The sequence below is a fragment of the Polyodon spathula genome, chromosome 5 (genome assembly GCF_017654505.1).
Source record: "Polyodon spathula isolate WHYD16114869_AA chromosome 5, ASM1765450v1, whole genome shotgun sequence".
NCBI classification, from domain to species: Eukaryota; Metazoa; Chordata; class Actinopteri; order Acipenseriformes; family Polyodontidae; genus Polyodon; species Polyodon spathula.
This window is the reverse complement of record NC_054538.1, coordinates 2,751,765-2,770,242: the sequence shown is the minus strand read 5'-3', so window position 1 is coordinate 2,770,242 and position 18,478 is coordinate 2,751,765. Positions and strand designations below refer to the sequence as shown.

General features: G+C 38.8%; 1 protein-coding gene across 1 annotated transcript in view; it reads right to left on the bottom strand.

The window, feature by feature from the left end:
- Positions 1–13,216: 13,216 nt before the first annotated feature.
- LOC121315350 (CD109 antigen-like) overlaps positions 13,217–18,478 on the bottom strand; it is a 40,064-nt gene continuing 34,802 nt past the window's right edge. The window contains exons 28-34 of the mRNA XM_041249376.1: positions 17,910–18,100; positions 16,620–16,775; positions 16,378–16,443; positions 15,228–15,367; positions 14,913–15,069; positions 14,161–14,263; positions 13,217–13,804 (exon numbers count right to left, since the gene is read on the bottom strand). Of these exons, the coding sequence (XP_041105310.1) occupies positions 13,593–13,804; positions 14,161–14,263; positions 14,913–15,069; positions 15,228–15,367; positions 16,378–16,443; positions 16,620–16,775; positions 17,910–18,100 (1,025 nt within the window). The 3' untranslated portion in view covers positions 13,217–13,592. The remainder of the gene's footprint in view (positions 13,805–14,160; positions 14,264–14,912; positions 15,070–15,227; positions 15,368–16,377; positions 16,444–16,619; positions 16,776–17,909; positions 18,101–18,478) is intronic.

The window sequence follows — 18,478 nt, the reverse complement described above, 5'->3', positions numbered from 1 at the left end:
TAGGGACAGTGGGTTAGGGTTAGGTTTAGAGTTATGATTAGGGTTAGGGTTGGTGTTAAGATTTTGTTATAGCATGCAAAAAAACTACACATTAAGTACAGTGCTGAGAAAAAGTTTGTAAACCCCAATCATAATTATGGAAATTCCATTGTTTTAATATGATATCCTTCTTGAATCAAAATTAAGTCTTTTCTTAAATCTCCAATAGGGTTTCTATTAACCAAATCCATATCTTTTGAAACTAAATGATGTATAAACAAGTCAAAAGTAGAGCTTTTTGGCCTCAATGAGAAACTTTGTTTGATGAAAACCAAACACTGCATTCAAACAGAAGAACCTCATCCCAACCATGTGATGGTTTTGGGCTGCTTTTTTTGCCTCAGAACCTAGCACCACTCTTAATGGTTACAAACATAAAAAGACCAGGAAAAAGTGCAACAAATTACATTGGAATCAACTTCAATGAGGAACAGCTTTACTACCCAGTAATTGTTGTTTAAAAACCATCCCCTGCTGTCCTCACTCAAATCGCAGTCTCTACGAGCTCGCTGCACACTGTAGCTTCTCCCCCTAAACCACTGAGCAGAAAGGGATACATTTCTGTGGCATGTAGACCACAGCATGCCGCTTCCTTACTTCAATCCCTCTAATGGAATACGAAACAAAGGTCTGCCAATCTTCTGTTTGTTAGGCTGACATTTTAATATGTTCCTGCTGTCATGGCAGCAGAAATGCTCCCCTGTAGCCTGTGGTCATATTGTTGAGTTCCTGCTGTAATTGGGGAAAAAGAAAAAGAAATTGCTGAAGATATTTGAATCAATTATTTAATCCAAAAAACATTAAAGTAACTATGAAAAGCACAGCTCCACACTAATGTCTAAACAGCCTGTACCTCTTGCAGAAAGCATTAGCTGTAGTTTTATAGATGGATGTAGTGCTGTGCAGTTCATATACAAATCACAAACTTGCATCACAATCTGTCATCCTTTTGATCTAACAGGACAACTAGTGTGACTTTTAAATGCAAACATGTGTTAAGGGACACTTGACAGTTGTGTAAATGGAATAATACATTACTAATGGACTGTTATGAAAGCTTTCATTTGCTGATATTAGTATGAGTCATTCTGCTTTGACAACTGTGGCTGAACAAACACCCAGAGATAGCAACACTAAATATGTTGTATTATACCTTCAGTGTTTCATTGTTTATAAAATACTCACTGCATACATCCTGGAAATAGTCACATTATTTATCAAAGTAAAAATTGATATTAAATCAGAAGGTGTAACGAGGGATTTCTTACATGTGTGTGGGTCGTCAATGCATAACAATCAGGTGCACAGATTTAATTAACACAAGTGTTGACACACTAATAAAGAAAAGAAAAGAAAAGAAAACAAAATAAAGCTCAAAATAAAAGTTTGCCACACAAGACGAGCGCTAGCCCCACTAAAAGGAATGTCCCGCTCCAGGAACCTACTACACTATGCACACACTCTGTACTGTTTGGGATCAACAGCCCCTAAACTGACCTACTTCTGTTCTTAATTAATTAATTGTAATTTCAGTCTAAAAGAAAACTGTATATCCTGATTATGTTACAAAGGTGAAAGTTATCAGCTTATGAAGTCTGGAGACTGTAAAAAACTGCAAAGCAATATAAGTTGCTAACAGTTTTTACTCAGTCATTCACCTTGGATGATGTTTGAAATTTCATGACACATATTTTTCAAAACAAATCTCCATGAAAAAAAAAAAAAAAACACCAACCCAAAATTAAACTATTCACACTTTGATAAATATGTGACATTAAACTTATAAATATGAATAATTAGAAGGGTTTATACCTTCATTGAGAGACATGGGTTTGGTTCACTGCTACTGAAGTTAATGCTGAGACTGGTGGCACTGACACTACAGCTGCAATTGGTATGGCTGGTGCTGCCACTGGTAAGACTAGTGCTGCCACTGCTGACACTGGTAAGACTGGTGCTGACACTGCTGAACTGGTAAGACTGGTGCTGACACTGCTGGACTGGTAAGACTGGTGCTGGCACTGCTGGGACTGGTAAGACTGGTGCTGACACTGCTGGGACTGGTAAGACTGATGTTGGCACTGCTGGGACTGGTAAGATTTCTGATACTAGTGCTAAGTGATCGGACTGCTGAGACTGTATGATGCCATGCTTACAAGCACTGATTTAAAAGGCTTTACTTTAAATACTGTATAGAGTTTGCCAATCCTTCTATGGCCTGGTCTATTGAAATGCTGTAACACTTCCTCCTGGGAAACTTTCTTGTCTCTGTGGACATATAGCAGGGCAAGGCCATTCAATCTATTTTCACCCACACTGCTGTGAGAGCAATCAAACATATCGAAACGATGCGCTCAGTTCAACTCTTTCTATGTCATGAACGTCTTTCTACGTCAGGAATCCGTTTCCTGCAGAAAAAACACTTCCGTATGGAGAATCTGCAATGTGGGTGATTTAAGTTGCAATTGCTGACAAATTAATCATGAATTATGAACTTGGCCGGAGACCTTGTCCCTGGGTGCTCAATGGCTAGCGAATACACAACAATATCATGCAATCCAGTGCCACGGATAGGAAGTGGCTCATAGGACACCTCCCCCAAAAAGACAAAGCCGCCAAACCATGAACCCAAAGTAGGAAAAGATGAATGAAAAGTAAGCAGCTGAGACAAGGGCCAGCCCCCTAGAGCATTAAATACACCGAGGTAGAACCCAGCTTCTCCAGCCTGCCATGCACCCTGCAGAAACTAAACACGAACTGTTAAAAAAAAAACGCTACTCGCTGGTAAGAGGAAACCTTAGAGAATCCATGGCTGAGGGAAGCCCTTCACGACACAAAAATAGGAGGCATGGCAAACACCTTTGCATCAGCAAAGGTCATTCAAAATGATCTAGGCAGCATTCAGCATTGTACTGCATGCAGGCAATAAAAAATGCTCATTATAAATACCATATGGGAGATTATGAAGAAGGAATCTATGAAAAAGATTTAGGAGTTTATGCTGACTCAGAAATGTCTTCATTAGACAGTTTTGGCTAGCTATTAAAAAAAAGGTCAGCAAAATGCTCAGATACTGTATATAGTGAAAAGTGTTGAATTTAAATCAAGGGAAGTAATGTTAAAACTGTACAATGCATTAGTAAGACCTCATCTAGAATATTATGCTCAGTTCTGGTCACCTTGCTACAAAAAGGATATTGTTGCTCTAGAAAGAGTGCAAAGAAAAGCGACTAGAATTATTCAGGGTTTAAAAGTCATGTCATATGCAGACAGGCTAAAAGAACTGAATCTATTCAGTCTTGAACAAAGAAGATTGCGTGGCGATCAAATGGCCTCCTTACATTTATAACCTTTCTTATGTTCTTATGTTCTTAATTGTCCGGGTCGTTACAATATATTTTTTAAATTTGAAAATAAAAATATATGAATGCATGACGACCTTTATGTACAAAAATCTTCACTAATATACAACTGAACATGAACTGTTGAGTATTTATTTTCATTTCATACAGTATTAAATGGCAGTGTTTATATCTGATAGTGAAAAAGAAATAAATAAATAAAGATAGATAAATTTGAATCAGCATAGATAATTCTCTGAAATTAAGGTTCCTTTTTGTCCAGTGGGGACCACAAATAGCATTACTCTCTTCAACCAGTATTGAGAGGAACCGCACTTCCTTGCGCCAGTAGGGACCACAATGAGCGTTACACTGACAGGAAACCAAAAAAATTCAGAGCTCGAGATCAGACTCTCATAATGATGATGATAATGATGAAGATGAATAATGATTCAAAAAATCTCCCATGTGCCGAGAATTCTCAGCTGCCTGACTTCATCTTTCAAAATACTGCTTGTTTGTGCAACCAATCATGTAGCACAGATAGTAACATAACACAATTGCAAACTGAAGGTTAAAGTTTCAAATTCCATGCATTGCAGGCATTTTTTATTTTAAAACAGAAATAATTCATTTAATACAAATTATATAGACGTCACAATAAGTGCATTCCCTAGTATATTTCCATGTTGACAAAACAAGTTAATTGTCATTAAACTCGGATGTCTCGTAATAGACATATGCAAGAATAAACGTGCCTGGGGTCTGCAAAAAAACAGATTTGGAGAAAAAGGAGGAGGAAATGTTTACCTTCCTTTGGCAACTTATTTCTCTTACTGTATGACAGGTATTGACTTGTTTGTTTTCAACATTTCACCCAGGAGTGTTGGGAACTACAAATTAAACATGAAATAGTGCTTTTGGCTGATTTATACTTTTGTTGCTCCAATACCCTGAAAACACGTACGCTATCCTTGCTGTATAATGTCTGGCAGTTCTCGCACTTGGCTGATAACTTGGCACCCTGAACGACCGTTCCTCTCAATGTCATGAATCAGTGAAGTTATCGTGACCCAAAACCAGCTGTCAATGACGCATCACAACCTGTAGTTTAAGAAGAAAATTATTCAAAGATTTCTTCACGCTTCCATTTTAAAACAACTCTGGGGCCAATCCTTGACCCTTGGAATCATTTATTTGTCCATATGGAGTTTTATGAGATCATCTAGTATTTTTTAAAAATATTTTAAAGTCGATGGAAGGCCTAGCACTGTTTGAAAAAAAAAAAAAGTATCCTCAGCTGGAAAAGATGTGTAGAAGCAATTACTGGCAGGCAGCATTACCCATGTATAATACAAGCCTTTACTGTTCCAGGAGGAAGGATGTAATAAAAACATACTGCCAACCCCTGTCACCAGCAACATATATCAAGACATTACATAAACACTGTGGAACTGGAGGGCATGCTCCCAGCACATCACTGTGGAACTGGAGACATGCTCCCAGCACATTACTGTGGAACTGGAGACATGCTCCCAGCACATTACTGTGGAACTGGAGACATGCTCCCAGCACATTACTGTTGAACTGGAGGGCATGCTCCCAGCACATCACTGTGGAACTGGAGACATGCTCCCAGCACATCACTGTGGAACTGGAGACATGCTCCCAGCACATTACTGTTGAACTGGAGGGCATGCTCCCAGCACATCACTGTGGAACTGGAGACATGCTCCCAGCACATTATTGTTGAACTGGAGGGCATGCTCCCAGCACATTACTGTTGAACTGGAGACATGCTCCCAGCACATTACTGTTGAACTGGAGACATGCTCCCAGCACATCACTGTGGAACTGGAGACATGCTCCCAGCACATCACTGTGGAACTGGAGGGCATGTTCCCAGCACATCACTGTTGAACTGGAGGGCATTTTCCCAGCACATCACTGTGGAACTGGGGGACATGCTCCCAGCACATCACTGTGGAACTGGAGGACATGCTCCCAGCACATCACTGTGGAACTGGAGACATGCTCCCAGCACATCACTGTGGAACTGGAGGGCATGTTCCCAGCACATCACTGTTGAACTGGAGGGCATTTTCCCAGCACATCACTGTGGAACTGGAGGACATGCTCCCAGCACATCACTGTGGAACTGGAGGACATGCTCCCAGCACATCACTGTGGAACTGGAGGGCATGCTCCCAGCACATTGTCATCTCACCACACATCCTGCACTCTGTGTGTTGTGAACAGAACCTTTCCTCCTTTGTGGTGAAAATGCCACATGTGAATGGAGCTGTGAGTTATTTGTTTCTTTCAAGCTGACCATCTGCCAAACTGCTTTGCTCAGCCACAAGGACTGCTGCAGAGTTAGATTAAGACCACATTGAGTTGTACGCTCCGTGCAAATTGATATGGTGCTATTGAGTACTGGTCCCCTGAGTAGCTAGGTGGAGCAACCACTCACTCTTAATTCTGCTTTGCCAGGAAGGGATACTGAATGCTAGTGAATGTTAAGTTTCTAAATTGTGTTAAGAATGATTCCACAAATCAAGCTTCTTATTGTTTATCAAAACAGTACTGTTACTAAGAATGTACATTATAAATCTCAATTATGACTCTGAGGGACCACAGGGTATTTTCCACATGTATACACAACTTAGATTAGTTGCATAGTTCCAACATTAAGCTGCACAATTTTCTATGATTATTAATCCTGTTGATAAAAATTAGTTGAGGTAGTCTTTGTCAAATACATTAACAAAGCCAGTCGATAAGTTTGAAATGGGAAAGATAATGTTTTGCAGCTTCTTTGAAAATCATGCTGCATGCTTTGACATGCTTGACTATAACAATGTGTACCAGTCCTTGAGCGCTTGGCATTTCTTCACCCAGGTGAATGTTGTTTAATTAAGTTAATTAATGAACATAATGAACAAGAAGTAAATTGGTGCTGCAGCCAGTGAACACAAAAAACAATAAAGCTAAAGGTTCTGCTGAAAACTCATTGTATCCTGTGTGGTATTAATAGAGCCATGCTGCTCTTAATGTCTCAGGACCAAATTAAATATTCCTCTACTGCAGAGTTATGTTACTCACTTAGAATGTTATAAATGGAATTGGCTCTAGATGGGAAAATAATGACTGCTCACTAAGAAAGGAAATGAGTCAGTGTACAGGTATACCCAGAGCAGATAGGGCTCCTACCAAGTCCAGTTAAAATGTTTTCCCATCAATCCGATGAGACGATGAGATGTTAAGTGTCTCTCAATCATTGTTCCTCAGAGTATTTATTTTATAAACTTGTCTCTGCTGAGTCAGCCCATGCCTGGAAGCCATTTCAAAGTTGTCCAGATCCAATGTTGCATGTTTAACCACTACATTTCTGCCAGTTTCTGCTTTCATTGAAGTGGAATATGTCAGCAGCCTTACACTGTTCTTACAGTTTTATAAGAATGAGACTTCCTGCAAGAGAAGGACTTTTGAATCTTCCTACAGGGCAGATTATTTATTTTAAGTGACTCATAGAACACAGCATGTCTTCTAATAAATAAAGTAGATCTTCGTGTTCATTAAAAGCAGAATATTTCAATCAATAGTAGGGTCAGTCTTCAAAGACATGCTAAACACAAAGAGAAGCTTTTTCATCTCCCGCTTCCGTTAGGGCAGTTCACTCAATTAAGCAGAGCTACTGATGTAGCTGGGCTTTCAGACTCCAGGCTTAATCAACCCACAGATATATAAGTAATGGGGTGCAGTGCTTTTATCTTTCCTCCCACAAAGTGCAAGAAGCATGATTCACTGTAAAAGATTCCCAAGAGTTGTGTGATAAAGTGGTTAACTGTTTTAACTGCTGTGCTCCTTCCCCCCAGCTCATGGTAACCTTGCTTCCCCTTGTCACCCCCCTCCCCCCAGCTCGTGGTAACCTTGCTTCCCCTTGTCGCCCCTCTCCCTCCAGCTCATGGTAACCTTGCTTCCCCTTGTCGCCCCCCTCCCTCCAGCTCATGGTAACCTTGCTTCCCCTTGTCGCCCCCCTCCCTCCAGCTCATGGTAACCTTGCTTCACCTTGTCTCTGTGACCCCGCAGTGTAATCTATACCATGCTGTTACAGGTGGTGCCCCATGAGGGTGAGGAAAGGTTACACATGTCCTATGCCCATAATGCACAGGAGCCGCACGCTTCTTTCTGTTCAGTGGTTAAGAAGCTTGTGGATGGTGTTGGTTCACACTAAGCATGTGACTGTTACTCTGGATGTGTTATACAACAAAGGCAGCATAAAAATTTCAGTTCAGTCATAAAGCTCATAAGCAGTTGTTATTGATACAAAGTTGTCTCCAAGACTATCTATTCCCATCTTACAACAGTGCAAGCCAATCTGTTATTATCTGTGAAACAGTAAAACAAAAACACATACTCAGGCAGCCAAGTCACTGGAATATAGCTCCATGAATTTGTTCCCACAAAATCTCAGCAAGTATGAACTATTCGTATCTTTACACAGTCATTTATAAATCTTAGCAAGTATAAACTATTAGTATCTTTACACATTCCTTGAGCCCCTCCATGTGGTACGTAGTTGTATAGCTTGCTTCATGGCCTGTTCTCAATTAAAGTGTCTTAATGAAATGCAACTGAAGTACATGAGCTACCAAAACAACTACAGTTAATCTGACCTACAGTAATGCACATTTGAAATGTTTGTCCTGCAGTAATACACATTTGAAAGGTTTTTTTTTTTTTTCAAAGCCAATAATAATCAAAGTGAGTCCTCAGTGAGCAATATCCAGCTCCAGTCTTCCTAGAGTCATAATATAAAGTCCCTTTATTGTGCTGCTGCCTTAGATTTTTTGTGTTTTAGAATGTATTTCCAGGTGAAGGGGAAGTTTTCCTGTGCTAATAGTTAGTGGGGTTCCTTAACCAGCTTACCCATTAACTTCTTTGCTGTTCAGTGAGGTCAGGTGAATACTACAATCTGTAACACAGGAGGTTAATGCAGCTGGTGCAGCTTCTCTAATCACTATTCTCAAATAACCCTGCTGTGATTGATCACGTGATCATCTGTAGAGCTACTGCACCAGTACAGCTTCTCTAATCACTATTCTCAAATAACCCTGCTGTGATTGATCACATGATCATCTGTAGAGCTACTGCACCAGTGCAGCTTCTCTAATCACTATTCTCAAATAACCCTGTTATGATTGACCACATGATCATCTGTAGAGCTACTGCACCAGTGCAGCTTCTCTAATCACTATTCTCAAATAACCCTGTTGTGATTGATCACATGATCATCTGTAGAGCTATTGCACCAGTGCAGCTTCTCTAATCATTATTCTCAAATAACCCTGCTGTGATTGATCATGTGATCTGCTTTCAGTAGTTCTTTCACAGTGCTCTTCAGAACTCTCATATTATCATTATTAATACTTTTGTGACATGTTTTGCTCTAAACCCAATGTTTTGAATACTGTGCTGAGAAATATGAAAGATTATGACAGATGCTATAATAATTAATTGTCAATCATCTCCTGGCCACATGGTATAAAAGGAATGAAGAAATGTTTGTTTTTTGCAAGCGTGTCGGAGAGAAGGTGGCGTGGAGGAGTGTGGCATGGAGGGGTGTGGATTGGAGGAGTGTGGAGTATGCAGTGGAGGAGTGTGGAGTGGAGGAGTGTAGAAGTGTGGGGCGTGGAGTTGTGGAGTGTGGGGTGGAGAAAAAGAGAAATCAAGAGAAAGAAGGTCAGTTGCTGTAGCTTGGGTGTTTTGGGGTTTGTTTATTATATATATATATATATATATATATATATATATATATATATATATATATATATATATATATATATATATATATATATATATATATATATATGTGTGTGTGTGTGTGTGTGTGTGTGTGTGTGTGTGTGTGTATCTATATGTCATAGTTTATGTCTCCAAACTAAATATTCTTTGGAACATTTCTTGACCAGTACCAGTACAGTGGCATATATACAGTATGTGACAACTATTTTCTGCAATTCCTTTTTTATTGACTGTGACAGGACTGGAACGAGTCCCTGTCGTAATTTGCCCTCCTGATCACCGGCAGCGCTGTGTAGGGTTGACCGTGATTGGATCAGGAGGCTGAACTCTGACTATGCAGGAAGTTCCAGGCCAGGCAGCCATCTTGGCCCAAGGTAGAACCATGCGGCCGTCGGGTCCCATCATTGCAATCAGCTGTGCTGTTCTCGTTGATTTGCTGACGTGGGGCAGCGTGCTGATTGCGGGGGTGGGACTTGGCAGTATTTAAGCAGTATGGTTTTGCCATTCGCGCTCCCTGGGCTGAACTGAAAACACATGCTGTGCTTGTTGTGTTGCTTTCATTCACTGCTGTTATTCACAGAAGCTTGAAAACCTTGGACACTGTTGGATTACTGGAGTGAGGAACAAAGGACTGGCCATTAATCTGTAAAAGGGAGCTAAGAAGAGGTGAGAAGAAACCCACCACAGTACCACAATGAAACCCAGTGCTTCCTTTGTTGCTATTTATTTTGTAACCGTGACATTTTTGTTTACTCTTTTTATTTCAAACCTGAGTTTACCATTGCTGGTATTCCAGGTGGTTTTCTTGTTTATTTTTTGCAATACTGGACTGTTCTATTTTTATTGTTTTTGTAAAATAAAACCCTGCCCTGATACCATTGATGGTACAGGGCTCTAAGGACTAATCTCCATTTCTGGCTCCTGTGTGCTGTCATTTCTGGTCCTTCCTAAAATCTCCACCCACTACCCTCCCACATGACTTACAAATCCGGTCATGTAAGAATACTGTAGTAGGGCAGATCTGCTCCTGTTAATTCTTGTTCCCTTGAAGATGTCTTAAGCTTAACATTAAAAAGAAGGGTAGACTATTACCCAAAGATCTATATTCACTTTGTGATGTGACATTGATGGAAGCAGAAACTAAAGAACAATCAATGCTTTTTTCAACCCGTGTTCCTGCTTACATTTGAAGTTTAGTTTAGTGTTTTTGAAAGCTTCTTACTCTAAGTCCCCTACTGTTTATTTTAATGCATTTCTGTTTTTTTTTTTTTTTTTGTTTGTTTTTTTAATTAAGTGTAGCTGAATCAAAGCTAGTCAGAATTAAACAGGATTGCAATCTTGTGACTGTTTTGCGTTATCTCACTGCTACAGTCTCATGACATGGAAGAGCTGGCTTTGGCTATTACTGTATGTATCAGGATTTATCTTAGACATTACTGTCTTTATTATTAAAATCTAAAGCTTTTTCCTGGTGTTTCACACTGAACACTTACTGTACAAATTAAGAAATGTAATCCAAGTTTTATTTTTCAAGAGCATTACCTAGCAACACAATTACCATCCCTGGCATGAGTGCCTCTTGAATACGCAGTGACAAACGTAAAGGGGAGAATGTAAATTATGAAATTTTCAAAGATATTGACTCCATCATTAGCTCAAAAGGAAAAATGCATTAACAACTGAAAACAAATAATAAACAACGTCACACTACTCCCATATCATAAAATCAAATGCCTGTTTTTTTTTTTTTTTTAATCTGGTTTGATAACTATAGAGTTTATACTATGAACAATATCCATATTGATGGGTATTTACAGTAAATAGCTTTAAAAATCTACCCCATTATGTCTTAACTATAAGAGGGGCTTGGCAGCTTTTGCAATTGCAGTCTATTTTATTGCAAGACTTTATACCAACCAGGCAGACTAAGATCTGAGGATAATTAACAAGCTTAGTCAAATTTGCAGTTGACACAAAGGATATCCAAAAACATTTAGACAGTATACCAAACTGGGCAGAAATTTGACAAATTAAATACAATACCAACCAATGTAAAGTGTTACAGGCTGGTCACAAAAATGTAAGATCTAAACACTAAATGGGGTGCATAGAACTAAAATAGGCTTCGAGTACTGTGTCTGATTGGGGTTGCTCCAAAGGGACCATGTGGCCCTGGCAGAGTATAACAAAGAGCAACTCCACTGATCCCAGGGCTTAAAGGACTGAACTACAAGAGATAGACAGAAAGAACAGAATCGATTAGCCTACAACAAGGAAGAATTTGTCCTAATGAGAAGAGACGCCATGCATATAGGAGGACACACAGCGATTGGAAGGGAGTTCCAAAGGGTTCTGGGAAACCTATAGAAAACATTACAATACATAAGGAACAAATAATAATTTCGCCAGAAAACTACAAAGCAACATCTGTACAGTGTCTTCAACAGATCAGTGTGCAGAGTTATTTGAAGACTTGCTGTGTAACAGAAGTTACACTTAATTGAGAATAACTCTGCTTCAACCATGACAGCTGGAAACATTCACATTTCAAAGTGATGGACGTTGCTCTGGCTGACTGAAAGCACAGATGTCTTTAAAATAAATGTTTGCCTACTTTACTTGCCTCATTGTGGTATAAGAATGAACAAAAAACAGCTGCTGGATGCTGCAATGATATGGAAGCTTCTATTGTTACAAAATACATTTAGTTCAAAAGGAATTTAAATATTTGAGCAGAAGCTAGGAAACATGAATACAAGTAATATTAACCTGCACGTATCAGCCCTCATTTACAGGCTGTTAATTAATCTCATTGTTGTGCGTCAAAATGTCAATGGTAAATGGTAAAGAGTGATGATGCGATTTTTAAAATGTTATTTTATTTCCATTAAAATTATGACAGTTCCAGATTTGCCCAGTGGCAAATATTCAGGCTCCTGCAACTTCTCAATCAAGCAGACCTGTGTGGAAGGAAGGGAGGGAGGGAGAGAGGTGCAGATGAGCTGTTCTGACTTGACTGCTGTTACTTCACTGAGATCATGAATGATCCTGAATCAGTGTCTGTGGGTCTCCTGGAGGCAGGGGTGTTACTATAGGTATTGTGAATCACCAACTTGCTTTACACAGTCTGCAGTAACAGTGGAAAATACAAATACATCTCTGCCCTGGTAATAAACTAATACAAGTGCACTTCAGCTAGAGCTACTAATTCCCAAGTGTTCAAATACAGATTTCATACATTGTTATGATGAATTCCTGTTCTTGACCTGACCAGTCAACCACAGAGCAGAATTATTATTCCATATATAATCAGTCACAAGGATGGTTCAATTATTAAATTACATTATCTTCTATGCATGCTTTTTCTTTAAATCAGCGCATCAACCTGATAATTTCCATTTCAAGTTGGCAACCTTGCCTTTAGTATAAGAGCTGCGGCTAAGTGGTTCAATATACTGTATGAACCACTATTTTTAAATTAAGTCTTGTGCCGTTAAATTAATTCTCGTGCCGGGAAACAAAGAACCAATTAGCTTGCCCTTCAGAGGCAAAGGCCAACTCAAAAAATAAACCCCATATTTTCATGGCACGGCCTCTGTTTATTTTGAACATGTTTTTGCAGTGGAGGGTTTTTTTATCGAAACTTCAGTAAAATCTGTTAATCTAGATTTAGTGGATAAGAACAGAAGAAACTGGAAAGCGCGGCCCTTCAAAGCTCATTCAGTTTCTAGTAGGTTATGTAGCAATACAGTCTTTCCATCATTTTCAAAGCCACCTCCACAGGCTATTTTTGTAAAGTTGTGACAGTAAGGTGGGTCTAAAATGGGTTTCAATGAAAACAGCACTGTGTATGTAATACTGAAAGGGGTTTGTTTTAAACTGTACATTCATTTTGTGTTTAATCAAAAAATTACATAAACAGACTACACCAGGCTTCATTTTAAAAGTTCAGGATCATTTTTATTTGTACCCTACACTATTTTTTTAAGTTATCAGCCATCATTTTTAAATGTAAAAATACAACAATGTTTATGTTTTGCATTAAAAAAAAAAAAGTTTACATACCCAATTTCAACCTGTCTAAAATTGCAAACAGACATTGCCTATAGAAGTAAAATAGTCTTGTATTACAAAAAAAAAAAATACATTATTGTTAATCATTTTCACATAAACCTCATTCTAAAAAACAAATGTTCAAGTTTAAAACTGACAGCCCTCACCAAAGAAATCAGTAAAATGGTATTTTAGATGGCTCATTGTTCTTATTTATCAAGAGATGAGATGATTCCCTTTCCTAGTAATTTACAGACTTGGCTCATCCTGTAAACTGAGTTGTCTGATGATTATATCCAATATACAAATGGTGTCTTATTGGCTAAAATCTATTATACTAAATGTGTTCAATTAAAAACAAAACAAGCCCAAGTGAATTAAGAAACCTGCAAATATACTGGTGACGATACCAGTGTGATGTATGGGAACCGCTGAAGAATCAGCTGTGGTGACATTATCACTCTTTACAGTCGACCTGCACAGATTACAGTCCTTTCCACAGAAATCACATGAAGATATGCTCTGCATTACTTCAGAGCGGTAAGTGCTGACAGCCATCCTGCCTATAAAAACACAAACAGGAACGTTATACACAAATCAAGCATGCAGTCTGTTTTAGTTGAAGCTTTTGGATGTCATTGTGTAAGGTGCAGTGCATTGCTACTTGAGACTCTACTCTTGATAAGCCTCATGAAAAGGATAGTCTCCTATCATATTTGCTTTGTGTCTAGAAAGCAAACAATTGCATGGCAAATAAATCAATACTACTAGTAACAAAGTGATTGAAATGAACTGCAGCCAAGCCTTAGTCAAGCATTGCAATGCAATTCCAACCAACACACAAGTACCTATCTCAATACATAGTCCAGTTTAATCCCTTGGCTGCCGATGGAAATGAAAGGAACATATTTATACTTACTAGGCTCGTAGTAATCATATATCAGCACCACAGCATCTTGGGCATTGGAGATTTTAGAGTCTCTTATAGTTGGGATATCAAGACAAACCTGGGATGTATTCAGCTGTGAACAAATACAGGAACATATTGTATGATTCACACATATACATATACATATACAGTACATATACATATACATATTAGAGGCCGGCATGGGCAGGAAATCCGGAAGCAGGTATCACCGTGAACAATACCCAGGTACCCAGATCTTTTTCAGGTAATGATTTAAAAAAAAAAAATCACATATATTAATGTTTTAAGTGCATGATATTTAAATACTATACAGTACACGTACATTTAGACCCTTCAGATCTGTAGACTTGTGTACCCATTTGCAGTACTGGAAACATCAAAATAACAAAAGCAATAATAATAATAATAATAATAATAATTAGTGGGAAATGTGTGTCTGTGTTTGGTTATAACAATAAAGTGCCTTTCCTGATCATTAAATTCTGTCTTGTGAATACATAACAAAGGCATCCAAGCAAAGCTTGTGTAAAATACTGTATAAAAGATTATTACAGTATATTGTGTAAACTACTGTATAAAGGATTATTGCAGTATCTTGTATAAAATACTGTACAAATGATTATTACAGTATATTGTGTTAATACTATATAACCAGATTGTTACAGTTTTTGTGTGCAAGAGTAGATGGAAGACAAGTCAACGTTTCTAAATAAACAGCTGCATTCTAAATGTAAACTTACGGAATCCAAGTACAGGAACACTTTTCCAGAACCAGATTCTACTTTTTTGATCATTTGATTTGTTGCAATTCCCTCTTCTACAAGAATAAAACCACTTAGCAAGCCCACTTCCATTAAAACCATTCCACTTTGTGACATATTCTGATTTTCCAAGAGTCTTAAAAAGAAAGAAAATTTGCCACTTTCAGCACATTTCTTCATGTAACAAGGACTGATGCTTTGATACTGTAAAAATTAGACATCAACATATAGATCATAGGAAGTTTAGAAAAGGACACACATACACATGCTTGCATTGCTGTAACCTTGGCTTACCTTGTGCATATGTGCAAAGACACATGATTGAGGTCATTCACGTTGTCAATAACGGCAACACTCAAATCAAACCCTTCATGATTTCCTGCATCTCTGCGTCTCCTTGAAAATGTATTCTTCACGTTGTAGAACACATTAAGCTATTAGAAAGAGATAGAGAGCTTTTTAGAGATATATTTTATATATATATATATATATATATATAGAGAGAGAGAGAGAGAGAGAGAGAGAGAGAGAGAGAGAGAGAGAGAGAGAGAGAGAGAGAGAGAGAGAGAGAGAGAGAGGTGGCAGGGGGAGGGTCAGATTCCTCCCTACCTAAAAATATGTGAAAATGCACTTTTTGTTTGATTTTATTGCTTTTGTTTAATTTGTTTGTTTTGTATTATTTGTTAATTGTTTAATTATCACCTGCGTCTGGCAATTATTAAAAATTAGAGCCAGGTGCAGGATATAAAAGGGAAGCAGTTAGCCTGCTCGAGGCTGCTGCAGCTGTGGAGTAAAGAGTCCGGCTGGAAGGCGTAAGGTCTGTGTAAAACCAATGTTTGGTTTTGTAAAATCTGTATCAGTGTTTTGTTGTCGTGTTTATATGTCAGGTAAACAGCTTAGATGTCCTGCGCGTTAGTCAGAGACCTGCATATGTTTAATGGATGCTCCGAGGGAGCTAGGTGTTTGTTTGTTTTTGTTTGATTGATTTATTATTTTAATAAAAGTGCGCGAAAGCGCTTTAAAATCAAAGTTTTTATTTCTGGGTCCCATTTAAAGGGGCACGAACCCAAATAACTATATATAATTATATATAATTTTAGTAATATCTTCCCTGCCAAAAACATGTGCAAATGCATGTTTTGTTTATTTAATTTGTTTAATTATCACCCGCACCTGGGGATTATTGTAAATTAGGACCGGGTGCAGGGTATAAATAGTCAGCAGTCAGTCTACTCGGGGGCTGCTGAGCAGGTGGTGTGCTCTGTTCCCAAGCAGTCAGAACGTAAGTGCTGTGTTTAACCTGTGTGGTTATTTGTTTATTTGTTTTTTTTGCCAGGTAAACGGCATAGCCATCCTGCGTGTTAGTCGAGGACCTGGTCAAAGTGTAGTTAGTGCTCGAAACGGGCTAGGTTCTAATCAAAAGATAAGAATTGATATCTAGTACCTGAAATATGGCAAATCCATTTCCTACTGCCTTCACATTAACTGACATTGATTGCTGTACTTGAATCTGAAAAAAAAACACACACAAGTGCAGTATTTAAAAACACATGTTGTGACATGGTAGCCCGAGACACACACGAGGTAATTCCAATAAACCAATAATTAATCAATTAACAGTTCATTCACATTCACATGCACACTTTCTCTCGCTCACACACAAACACAAACACACACATATATTACCTGCTGCTCCTGAAGCAGTAAAAGGTTTGTTGAATCAATGTGGAATACGGTTGGAAGTGTAAGGCTCACTCCACTGACTGTAACCGTAAGCCCCACATCTTGTGAGCTAGAGAGAGCTGCAAATCCCGACAACGCCTGTAGAGCTACTACTGTGTCCTGAAGATAGAAATAAGGTTAATAAAGTGGCAGGCAGCTAGTGCTGTCCATGAAGAATAACCCCACTCAACACAGCTAGTGCTGTCCATGAAGAATAATCCCACTCAACACAGCTAGTGCTGTCCATGAAGAATAACCCCACTCAACACAGCTAGTGCTGTCCATGAAGAATAACCCCACTCAACACAGCTAGTGCTGTCCATGAAGAATAACCCCACTCAACACAGCTAGTGCTGTCCATGAAGAATAACCCCACTCAACACAGCTAGTGCTGTCCATGAAGAATAACCCCACTCAACACAGCTAGTGCTGTCCATGAAGAATAACCCCACTCAACACAGCTAGTGCTGTCCATGAAGAATAACCCCACTCAACACAGCTAGTGCTGTCCATGAAGAATAACCCTACTCACACAGCTAGTGCTGTCCATGAAGAATAACCCCACTCAACACAGCTAGTGCTGTCCATGAAGAATAGTCCCACTCAACACAGCTAGTGCTGTCCATGAAGAATAACCCCACTCAACATAGCTAGTGCTGTCCATGAAGAATAACCTCACTCAACACAGCACACCACTTCACCGGCCACACTCTTGGCTACGTTCGTATGTTTCTCTTTTTTTTTTTTTTTTCTATGACTTATTTCCGCATGAGACACAAAAAAACTATTTAATAGTTCAAGTGAAACCATTTCACTGGTCATTAGTTAGCAACTTCATGAAATTAAACATGTAACTATTTCAGCATTGGTTCTTTTTGTTTGGTTTTTTTAACAAAAGGGTTTTAGGAATGAATTTGATCCATGTGGAAGTGACCAAGGCTGTACTTGTAGGGCTATGGCCAAGAGATTTGCATCACTTATACATTTTAGGACTAAGACATAATTAAAAAAATATAACTATGAACATAATTCAGATCTTTTATTTAACACTACAAAATGATATTGCAAAAGTCTACCGGAACAGTAGTACAGTATTTCATGTTAGATTTCAAAATGCCACATATTTTTTCATTTGTCAGTTTTTCATGAAGTAATATTGAAAACTACAAAGCGGCATGTAAATGAACATGTTAAAGTAACATTATTCATCAGGTTTCATGAGTTAATTCTGTAGGCCAGAGATGTGTGTCAAACCTGAGTAGACGAGTATCCTCCTAAGTGGTTCCTCTGCTGGCTCAGCCATTTCATGACAGGGATTCCCTCGGCAAGCCGCTTCTGTTCCATATGAGACAGCAGTGCATAGGAAGCCAGCTCTATATCTGTGGAGCGAGGCTGCCACCAGCTGGATCCACCCACCTTGGGACTGGACCAGAACATCAAGCCACCTGTTCAGAAAGGGAGATGAAGAAACACCTGATGTTACCTTTTGTATTAGCTTGACTCAGGGGTTCAGGTATCCCAGCTGAATATCAGAATATAATTCAAAACGCAATGTGTTACAGCTCTTTATTCATTCTACTTCTAGTCCCACCTGACTGTCTTTCTTATAATAGTCATAGTCAGAGCTCTGTGTATTGGCACCCCAACACAGTACCTCCTGCTTAGGGGTGTGCCGATACATCAGTACACCACAATACACCACGATAAATCACGATACACCGACATACACCGCGATACACCTCAATATATCATGATACACCACGATACACATCGATACATCACGATACACCACAATGCTTTTCTTGACGATACGATTTATTTTT